Raw genomic sequence first — 12,219 nt, forward strand, 5'->3', positions numbered from 1 at the left:
TGGCCTTAGAGAGGAACTGGGATGGGTTGTAGCATCAGTCTTAAGGCCAGTGCCATCTTGGTCTACTTTAGATTTTCTTTAAATCAACAAACATTTATTAAACACCTATTACATCCCAGTCCCTTTGTTAAGCACCAGAAATGTGCTTAATGTGTAGAGAAAGGCAGGGGTTAAGTTCTGTTCTTAAGGACTTCACACTCTAGGGAGGAAGACAACATGTATATCACTATTTAAAAACCTACCACATCAAGGATAAATTGCAGTTAACCAAGAGAGGGGAGGCAGTAAGGCTATTGGAGAAGACTTATTGTAGAATGAGAACTTTTGAGTGGGACTTCAGGGAAGACAGTGTGAATGAGGGGCAGGAGGGGCAGCCAGAGCAAACATGGAATTGGAAGATGGAGTGTACCAGTCAAGGAGCAAAGAGAAAGTCTTTACCACTGGTTACTACACATATGGAGGGGGAGGTAGGAGAAGGGGAGATGACTTTATGCTTTAACAGCCAAGTACTTGATTGTACTTGATTCTAGTGATACAAAGCAAGATGAGTTAGTGATAGGAAGAGAAGTTCATTTTAGGAAGATGAATTTGACAGCTCAGTGGAGGATTGAGTGGATGGAGAAGAAAACTGATACAATGAAGCCAATCAAAAGACTCTTGCAATAATATTTCAGGTGAGAGGTGATTGGGTGAGATGATTGAAACCAAGAAAGCTGGAAGACAAGGGTATGCATGTGAGAGATGTTACAAAGGCAACATCAATAGGACTTTCAATAAGGTTTACTTGAGGGTGTGAAGTGTGAGAATGTGAGAGATGATGAGAAGTAGATGATACCTAGGTTATGAAGCCAGACAATTAGGAGGATGGTACTTGGGATAGTAATAGGAAAATAAAAAAAGATGAAGATTAGGAGAAATATAATAAATTTAGTCTTGGATATCCTAGGAGAATCAGGAGAAAGTATTGTCACCAAAATCTAGAGAGGAGAGAGTATCAAGGAAAAGAGGGTGATCAGCTGTGTCATAGGCAGTAGAGAAGTAAAAAAGGATGAAGATTAAGGAAAAAAATTAGATGTAGCAATTAGGAGATTGTTGAAAGCAGGTCGAGATGAACAATGAAGTGGAAACTTGAAGTGCAGAGTTTGGAAGACAGGAAAAGGAAAGGAATTGGAAACATCATTTGTAGATGACCCTTTCTAGGCATCTAGCAATGAATGGAAGGAAAGACAGAAGGCTATAGCTAGTAGGAAGGAGTGGATCACATGAGGCTTTTTTTCATGACTGAGGAGACATTTTTTTTAATGCAGTAGGGAAGGAACCAGTAAACAAGAAGAGATTGAAAAATAGAGAAAAATGAGGATGACACAAGAGAAAAAACCTGGGAGGAGATGAGATGGGCTGGGATCAGTTATGCATGTAAGGGGTTTCCATTGGCAACCTCTATGTAAGACAAGAGAAAGGAAGAAAAGAAAGCATCAGTTTTTTTGTGAGCTGAGGAGATGAGAAAGCTCTTGATAAGTGTCCAGTCTTCTTTTAGAAAAAGATTAGGTCAAATGTTCAGACGTGTGACTGGGGGGAAGCAAATTAAATGAGCGTTAGAGAGAAATGAAAAAAAATCTTGAAAAACTGCTGTGGTAAATGGGATAGAAAATCAGTCAGGAAGATATCAAATTCTTTCCTTCTCAAATCATTCTTAAATTGAGGCCCCAACTGAGTTCATATTCCCTAAATTAGTAGTGGGCTCACTTAGCTCATTTTCATGATTTTCTCTATCCCCATAGAGCACCATGTGGATAGCAGTGGAAGCCACTGTCTTCCTGGAAGTAGTAATCCAAAGCTGAGACCTGTACAAGGCATTAGCCTAAGGCCCTGCTCCTCATCTTTCTGACTTGTTTTTTAAAAAAATTGTTGACCATATTCTTGAAGATGATCTCCCTGGGTGGTTGAGAGCTAGAAACTCCCAGGCCTCCCATAGATCGAGACTCTTTGGAAGCCTAGAAGCCTTTGTGATCATCAAGTTTGGTCTGGTCAGATGTCATTGGAGTTGGAATTAGATAAAGGTAACTCCTTGTCATTGATAAGGTATAAGAAGAGACAGAAGTGGGTCTGACATCCAAACTTGCATTTGAACAGGAGAGAGACCAGCATCCAGGGAGTGAGTTAGTGGTTTAGACCTGATCTCAGCCCTGAGCTCAGGGTCAGTCAATAACCATTGATAAATGCTTACTGTACTCTAGGTTTTCTATAAGCCTGGGGAATCAAAGGAAGGTAAAAGATAGTACATCTGTTTATCCAGGCTATAAATGTTGAGATGGTCTGGGAAGACACAACAGATCATGAGCCTCACTCTTAGCTGAGTCACATAAAAAAGAGGGTTTTGCCCAGAAAATTCATCAAATTCAAGGGGAAACAAATGAATAGAAGCAGTTTAAGAAGAATAAAGTTGGTGAAGAAATAGCCAAATCACAATTACAGTAACTAACATTCAAATATTGCCTTCCATGTTCCAAGCAAATTACAAATATATAAATGATCCTCCCAACACCTGGGAGGTGGATGCTCCTCAATTTCCAATTCTTTGCTACCACAAAAAAACCTACTATAAATATTTTTGTACAAATAGGTTCTTTCCCCTTTTTATTTTTTTAATCTCTTTGAGATACAGATATAGTGGTGGTATTGTTGAATCAAAGGGTATGCACTATTTTATAGTCCTTTGGGCATAGTTACATTGGTTGCTAGAATGAATGGATCAGTTCACAACTCCACCCCCAGTGCAATAGTGTCTCAATTTTCCCTATCCTCCCCAACAATTATCATTCCCCTTTTCCTGTCATATTAGCCAATAGGTGTGAAGTAATAGCTCAGAGTTGTTTTAATTTGCATTTCTCTGATGGAATAGATTTAGAGCATTTTTTTATATGACCATACATAGTTTTTATTTCTTCTGAAAATTGCTTGTTCATATCTTTTGATCTTTTTCAATTAGGGAAATGAATTCGTATAAATTTGACTCAGTTATCTACATATTTGAGATACTTGTAAAAAAGCTTTCTGCTTTCCTTCTAATTTTGGTTGCATTTAATCTAATTTTTAAGTTTAATCTACTCAATATCATCAGTTTTACATCTCATACTTCTCTTTATCTCATTTGGTTATAAATTCTTCTCCATAGATCTGACAAGTGAACTCTTAATTGCTCTTTTAATTTGCTTATGGTATTTCCTTTTATGTTCAGATCATGTACCCGTTTTGACCTTATCTTTGTATACAAGATTTTGGTTTGTATCTAGTTTCTGCTATACTGTTTTTCAGTTTTTCCAGTAGATTTTTTTTTTCAAATTGTGAGTTTTTAATCCCCCAAATCTTTAATCTTTGTGTTTATTAAACACTAATTTACTATTATTAAAGGGTTCAATGAAGTTATAATTTTTATATCCCTCCATGGGAAGATGATTTTTTATAACTCTTAAGAACTCTATGACTATTAGGGCAGTTAGAGGGAACATGCATAAACAGAGAGTGTTTGTATTAGTTGACTGATGGGTTGATATTAAAAGAAACAAAACAAAATTAAGGGGTGACAAAGAATAATGCATTGAAAAAAGAAAGAAGAGGGAGAGGAAACAATAAATTTTCTCACATAAAGAGGTGGGAAAAATGGGGAATGGAGATCTCTTAACACTTATGTTATTCCCTCTTTGAGCCAGTTTCAATGCAAGGAAGGTTTCAGTTGGGTATAGAAATCTATCTTATCATTTAGGAAAATAGAAGGAATAATGGACTGATAGAAAGGAGGGAAAATTAAGGAATGTGGTGGTCAGAAAAAATACTGCTGAGAAAGAACAGGGCAAAAAGAGAAAGAGAAAAACAAACAGAGGAAAACACAGATAGTAATTATAATTGTGATGTGAATGGGATAAACTCATCCATTAAATGGAAGAGATGGCAGAATGGATTAAAGACCAGGATCCAATCATATGTTATTTACAAGAAACACATCTAAAACAGAGAGATGTATACAGAGTAAAAGCAAAAACTGGAACAGAATCTGTTATGCTTCAACTGCAGTTAAAAACAAAAAAATGGGTAGCAACAAAGTAAAAGCAAAAATAAATCTCATTAAAAGAGATAAGGAAGGAAGCTTCATCTTGTTAAGAAGTACCCCAGAAGATGAAGTAATTTCAGTACTAAATATATGTGTAACAAATGGCATAGCATCTAGAGTTTTAAAGGAGATGTTAGAGTTACAGGAGGAAAGAGACAGCAAAATGATACTAGTGGGGAACTTCAACTTTCCCCTCTCAGGACTAAATAAATATATTCATAAAATAAATAAGAAAGAATTTAAGGAACTTGCATGTTAGAAACATTGGATATAATAGACTTCTGAAGACTATTAAATGGGAATAGAAAGGAATATACCTTTTTCCTCAGATCTATACAGAAGCTACAGGAAAACTGATTTTGTATTAGGTATAAATACCTCATAACCAAATGCAGAATCATTTTCAGATCATGATGTAAAAAAATTTAATTTACTAAAGAGTCATGGGAAGAGATTTAAAATTAACTGAAGACTAATACTAAAGAATAAGTAGATCAAAGAACAAATCATAGAAACAATTTTGTTGTAGAGAATGACAATTAAATTTATAAAAAAGAAACAAGAGCAGTTCCCCAAATTATAATGATCAAAAGATATGATCTATGCCCAAAGGGTTATAAAATCATGTATATCCTTTGACCCAACAGTGCCACTACTAGACATGAATCCCAAAAAAGATTTATACACACACACACACACACACACACACACACCACACACACACACACACACACACACACACACACACACACATATATCAGCTCTTTTCTCAAGGCAAATAATTGGAAATTGAGAGGATGCTCATCAACTGGGGAATGGCTGAATAAATTGTGGTATGTGATTATATGAAGGAATATTATTGTTCTATAAGAAATAATGAACAGGTTCCTAACCCCAAAATTTGGAAATCCTCCATGAGTTCAAACAAAGTGAAATGTACTGTATACATAGTAATAGCAAAGTTGTGGGATGATTAGCTGTGAATGACTTTGCTGTTCTCAGCTTTTGCTGAGCGTGATCCAAGATTACTCTGAAAAAGTTATGATGAAAAATGCTATCCATACCAGAGAAAGAACTGAATGTATCTGGATACATACTGAAGTACACTTTTAAAACTTTCTTTTTTTTTTTTTCTTGAAGTTTTTTTTTGTTGTTGTTGTTGGGGATGGAGTCTATATTTGTTTGTTTGTTTTTTTGCAACATGACTTTTATGGGAATGATTTGCCCAGCTTCACATGGACCTTTGCAATGGGAGATTGTGTGTGGAGTGAAAAGGGAAAAATCTGGAAATCAAAAATTTAAAAATAAATGTAAAAAAAGTGTTTACATGTAACTTGGGAAAATAAAAATATTAAATATTAAGGAGAATGATAATAATAAGACAACACATCAAAATTTTAGGGGCACAAGCAAAGCAAATTTATATCTCTGTAAGGACATTTTCCTCTATGAGGAAAATTTATATCTCTAAACACTAATATCAATAAAGTAGAAAAAGAACAGATAAAAGAATTGGGCATGCAACTAAAAATATAAGAAAAAGACCAAATTAAAGTCACCAATTAAACACCAAATTGGAAATTCTGAAAATCAAAGAAAAGAGTAATCAAATTGAAAGTAAGAAAACCACAAACCGATAAAAAAAAACCCTAAATGCTGGTTTTATGAAGAAACCAAAATGATAAACCACAGATTAATTTAGTTAAAAAAAACCCAAAACCAAATTATTTGAGACTACAGAATATGAGCAAATGGTATATCAGATCATTGATTCTGCCCATTTAGGTTTGAAAATTAATTTTTTTGTCTGGGGAAATGGAATAATTTTTAGTTTCTTTTCTGTCAGTAGAGGGAAAATCATATTTGCATATATTTATATACACATTTACATAAATTTACATTTTTATTTATTTGTTTCTTCAGATACAGTGATGAAGATTAAAATGAATGAGACCACTACAAATCTGAGGATTTCTTTGGATGAATCTGGCCAGCTAAGATTCATCAGTGATGGTCCTTGTGACTTCAATGGGAGAGAAATCTGTGACTCTCATATCAAGGTAGATAAAAATCTGCAGAATCCTTGTGAATCTGATGAAGCTAGAAAGAGCTTTGCACAATATTCAGACCTAAATCACTGTAAGACACTTACTCCAAGGAATGATTACTTTCAATACAGAAAATATAGGGAATGCTTTACTGAACAGGGAGATCTCATTCAGTCCCTTGAGAAGCCTCCTGAAATGCAGATATATCAAGGTAATCAACAGAAAATGCCCTTCAGCTTGAGTTCAAATCTCACTGAACATCAGAAAAATTACACTGGCAAAAAGCTTTATATATGCAAGGAAGGAAAAAAGGCCTTCAGCCAGAACTCTAAGGGAGTTACTCATCAGAAAATTCATATCAGAAAGGAGCCTTATAAATATAATGAATGTGAAACCACCTTATCACATCATCCATCTCTTCCTCATCCTGGATTTCATACTGGAATGAAAATCCATGCATGTAAACATTGTGGGAAGGCCTTTCATTTGAACTCAGATCTTGTTAGGCATGAGAAGATTCATACTGGAGAGAAACCTTATAAATGTAGTGAATGTGGGAAGGCCTTTGGTTATAAATCACGCCTTATTGGCCATCAAAGAATTCACACTGGAGAGAAACCTTATGAATGTAATGAATGTGGGAAGGCCTTCTGCTACAAATCAGTCCTTATTGGTCATCAAAGAATTCATACAGGAGAGAAACCTTATGAATGTAAACAGTGTGGAAATTCTTTCCGATGGAGCATCAGTCTTGCTATACATGAGAGAATTCACACAGGAGAGAAACCTTATGAATGTGATCAGTGTGGAAAAACTTTCCATCAGAACTGTAATCTAGCTGTGCACCAGAGAATCCACACTGGCAAGAAACCTTATGAATGTAACCAATGTGGAAAGGCCTTCTGCTCCAGATCAAGCTTTTTGCACCACCAGAGAATTCACACTGGTGAGAAGCCTTATGAATGTAGTCAGTGTGGAAAGACTTTCCAACAGAACTGCAGTCTTACTGCCCACCAGAGAATCCATACTGGGGAGAAACCTTACAAATGTAATCAATGTGAGAAGGCTTTCTGCTCCAGATCAAGCTTTTTGCACCATCAGAAAATTCACACTGGTGAGAAACCTTTCGAATGTAATAAATGTGGGAAGGCTTTTCAGCGTAATTCTGATCTTGCTGCACATCAGAGAATTCACACTGGAGAGAAACCTTATGAATGTAATCAGTGTGGAAAGGCTTTCAGATATCTCTCCAGTCTTGCTAAACATAAAAGAATCCATACTGGAGAGAAACTTTATGAATGCAATCAATGTGAAATGGCTTTCACAAACCACTCCAGTCTTTCTACACATCAGAGAACTCATACTGCAGAGAAACCTTATGAATGTAATCAATGTGGAAAGACGTTCCGACAGAGCTCTAACCTTATTGCACATCAGAGAACTCACACTGGAAAGAAACCTTATAAATGTATTCAGTGTGGAAAGACTTTCCGAAAGAACTCCCATCTTGCTGCCCACCAGACAATTCACACCGGGGAGAAACCTTTTGAATGTAATCAATGTGGAAAGGCTTTCACAAGGAGGTCCAGTCTCATTACACATCAGAGGACACATACTGGAGAGAAACCTTATGAATGTAATCAATGTGGAAAAGCTTTCACTCAGCGCTCCAATCTTTCTGTACATCAGAGAATCCACAAAAAAGAGAATTCTTATGAACATGATCAATGTCAAAAAGCTTCCCAATGGGACGTCAATATTTCTGGTTATCAGAGAGTTCATAATGAAAAGAAACCTTATGAATGTAATCAATGTGGAAAGGCTTTTACAAGGAAGTCGAGTCTTGCTTCACATCAGAGAATCCACACTGGAGAGAAACCTTATGAATGTAACCATTGTGGAAAAGCTTTCACTCAAAGCTCCAATCTTTCTGTACATCAGAGAATCCACATAAAAGAGAATTCTTATGAACATAGTCAATGTGAAAAGCTTTCCTGTGGAACTCCAATCTTACTGCATGTCAATCAGAGAATCCACACTGGAGAGAACCCACATGAACCTAATCAATGTTGAAAGTTTTGTGATTTAATTATAATCATGCCAAACATCAGAGAATTCACACTGCTGAGAAATCTTCCAAATGTAAGCAGTGTGGAAAGGCTTCAGTCTTTCTGGATGTGTGAGAATTGACATTACAGAGACACTTCAGGAATATCATGAATGTGATAGAGCCTTTAGTTAACCACTCTAAATTTATTGAACATGATAGAATCCACACCGGAAAGAAACCTGAGGGATATAAGCAATGTGGTAAAGCTTTTAGGAAACATTCATTTCCCCCTTCCACTCTTCTTTTTTCTTCCACCAGAGAGTTCATACTCAATAGAAATCTTATCATTGTAATATATGAGGAAAGGCACTAAAATGAAGTACAGAGTTTGTTTAATATCAGAAAAATCATTCTGAAGAGAAGCTCTATATAGATTCAGTGTTAAAAGGCCTTCAGCCAGAGATTATCTCTTACTTTACATCAGAGGACTCACTATGGAGAGAAGACATGAATGTTCTCAAAAAAAACCCAAAACATTTTTGAGAAAGAGGGAGGTCAGTAGACAACAATATTCCTATGGAAACGAAGGCTTTTAGAAGCATTATGTGTGGGAAGAGCATCCTTCACCTAGAATACCTGACTGTCCATGGAGAATTCAAAATAGAGATAGAATTTTGGGGTTTGATTAACAGGAGGTCTTTTGTTACAGGACAGATTTCATTAGCTCTCCCAATATGGAGACCTTGGTAGAGATCCTAAATTTTATACTGTGCAGAAGCTCTTTTAAATGTAATGATTTTTTCTCTGAAACCATAATGTTTGTCATTACTCTTTATGACTTCATGGCATTCATGTATTGTACTTTCTTCAGGCGTTTCCCAATTAGTTGCTACTCACTTTGCATCCTGTTGCTTTCTGGCACAAAAAATTCTCATATACATATTTGGGCATCTGTTGGACATCTATTTCTATCATGCTTTCTTAGCTCAATAGATAGAATGTTGTGCTTGGAACCATGAAACCTGAGTTCTAATTGGGCTCTGAAACTTACTAGCTATAGTACCTTGGGCAATCATTTAATCTAGATTCTCTCAGGAGAACAAGAGTACCTACCTTCCAGAATTAACATGAGCATCAAAAGACACAGTATCTCTAAAACACTCTCCTAGACTCAAATCATTATGGAAATGCTAGCTTTTTAAAAGATTATTATTCCTTGGGTCATAATTGTCCCAGTGAAGTTAGTAGGGTTCAAGATCTGGACACTTCACTCACTTTTCTTTTAATTCAAATTGCTATTCAGAACAGTGTAGAGGAAGGCATTAGTTATAAAAGATAGAAATTTGGATTTGGAATCAGGAAATATTGGCTTTGAATCCTGACTCATGTTCTTTCTAGCTCTTTAACTCTGGCCCAGGAACAACCTCTCTGTGCCTTACTTTACTCATCTCTAAAATGAGATTGACCTTAAGATTCTATATTCCCTTCCAATTCTTAACATGTGTATTCATCCGAAGTACATTCATGTTTCTACAGCCTCTTCTGATTTTCTAGGAAGGAGGCCCCACAGGACTAAATCTGAAACCATACTAGAAAGCAGTAGTCATCCAAACTATTTCATCCTATTTAAAATTAAAGATCTGGAGAAACTGAGATTAGTGTTTAATATACAGAGGAAAATTAGTATAGTAACTACTTGTTCAGTCCATCCAAAGACCTCCACTATGGAGTCAAGACTGACTAACCATTACAAACACCTGGAAATACTGGAAAGTTGTCTGGCAGAAAATAGATACAGACCAACATCTTATACTGTAGATTAGCATCTAATGAATTCTTGGCTTAGATGTGAAAGGTCACTTCAAAAAATTAAAGGAATCACAAGTAAGAGACATTTCTGAATAATGGAAAAGTTCATCACCAAAAAAGGGACACATAGGATCACAAAAAGATAATGGCCAGTTTTTGTGACACAAAAACTCCTCAAAGCATCTAAAATTTAAAGGGAGGTAATTAACTGGGAAAAGATTTGCTGCAAGTTTCTCTCATAAAGGCCTGTCCAAAGTATATAAAGAGGAAATCCTAATTATATGTAGCTATGCAGAGAATGGCTGAGTAAATTTTGGCTATAGTACCTTGGGCAATCATTGAGGAGGAACATAAAGTCATGGGAAAATAAAACACATACATCTTTCGGTAAATACCTTGGTAAAATATTGTAATCTGTAGACTACAGGGAGTATTGATGATAATCACAACATTGTGAAGGTCAACAGCTTTGAGAGATATCACACTCTTGATTATTGTGATAATCAACCACTATAGCAGGGGAGTTACAAAGATCTGTGCAGTCTACCTCCTCTTCCAGAGGTGATGGATATGAGATGTACATTAAAAACTACATTTTGAGAAATGGACTATGTGGGAATTGATTGGGCTTGCTTGTGCTTTCATTACCATTCTCTCACACCCCCCCTCCCCAATTTGGGGCATGAGAAAATGGTAGTGTGAGGGGGACTATTAATAGTCTTCTCACAGTCTCGATCCAACAAAAAATAATAAAGGAAATTGATGGCCTTTAGTCATACATGAATTCAGAAGGAATGAAAATAGCTTTGAAGAGGACATATGGAATTTTTTAATCACTGGAAAGAAAAATGAAGCTATGCATTTTACAACTTGTTTCATGTGCAATCTTCTTTGTTTTATGATATATATGAAATATTCATTTTATTTTATGTTTATGAATTTCAAAATAAAAAATTTAAATATTGATGGTTTCCTCTTTCGCCAATTTTGGAGGCATGAGAAGAAATGGCAAAATTTTATTTTAATATGACTTTGTCTTTTGATCAGTGCTTTGAAATATGTTTTCATTTGTCACGACAGTGGAAAACTTCCTGTCCTTTTAGCTCCCATCTCTTGGTAATGGTTCCCGGGTACGCAAATGTTGGTTTTCTCCATATCTTGGATGTAAATGACTTTTCTTGATAATTTTTCAGGTAATATTTGATAGATTGTCCATTCTACAATTTCTCTTCCAATTTAATCTTCATTTATTTTTTGTTTTTGTCACTATTTGGTCATTTCAGTTGTAACACACTTTTTTTGGTTATTTGGCATTTTTTTGGTGAGGAGGGATACTAGAGTAGTTTGCCAATTCCTTTTCAAGCTCGTTTTTAAAATAAGTAACTGAGGCAAACAGGGTTAAACCCAGGATCATATGCCCATTAAATGCATAAGGCTGGATTTGAACTCATGGAGACGAGTTTTCATGATTCCAAGCCCAGTGCTCTATCCAATGCACCATCTAGCTGCCTCTATTGTTTGTTCTTAATAAACACAAATTCCCCAAACTCATCCTACCTACCTGAAATAGAGAAAGGAAAATAAAATCCATGTTACAAACATGGACAATCAAGAACAGCAGTCCTGTGTTGTCCATGTTCAAATAAATATGTCTTATTCTGCACTCTGAGTTCTTCATCTTTTAGGAGGAGGTGGGAGTCTAGTTCATCGTATAGTCTCTGAAGTGGTGATTTAACATTGCATTAATCAGAGTTGTTTAAGATATTTTAACAATACTTTTCCTATATGAATTGTTCTGCTGGTTCTGCTCACTGTATTTTGTATTAGTTCACACTAATGGCATGCCCACATCCAAGAAGGCACTGCTTTATAAGCAAAGCAGATCCATTGTACCTTGACTCCAACATAATGGTGTCATTTTGATTCTCTTCAAGAATGAAGGACAAGAGCCAATCAAGTATGTAGCATAAAGCCATCTACTAAGAAGGAGCCACTAGATAGGATGAGACTGAAGATTTAGTGACAAGGGAATAAAAGATGGGGAAATTTACTGGAGAAAACAGAATAGAGTAGGATTATTTGTGCATGTAAATATGTTTGCCTCAGCAAGGGGAAAAGTTACTTCTTCCTGTGAAGGAGATCACCTAATGTGGGAGAAAGTATGAGCCTCTGTGTCCATACAAGCTCTCTGAAGTATGTATGGG

At 35.8% G+C, this 12,219-nt stretch overlaps 1 protein-coding gene across 1 annotated transcript in view; it reads left to right on the top strand.

Annotated features, from left to right (window-relative positions):
- Positions 1–9,366, top strand: part of LOC100916289 (zinc finger protein 2 homolog) — a 28,798-nt gene extending 19,432 nt beyond the window's left edge. The window contains exon 5 of the mRNA XM_012547044.3: positions 6,032–9,366. Coding sequence (XP_012402498.2) covers positions 6,032–8,229 — 2,198 coding nt within the window. The 3' untranslated portion in view covers positions 8,230–9,366. The remainder of the gene's footprint in view (positions 1–6,031) is intronic.
- Positions 9,367–12,219: the final 2,853 nt, after the last annotated feature.

The sequence above is a fragment of the Sarcophilus harrisii genome, chromosome 3 (genome assembly GCF_902635505.1).
Source record: "Sarcophilus harrisii chromosome 3, mSarHar1.11, whole genome shotgun sequence".
Lineage (NCBI taxonomy): Eukaryota > Metazoa > Chordata > Mammalia > Dasyuromorphia > Dasyuridae > Sarcophilus > Sarcophilus harrisii.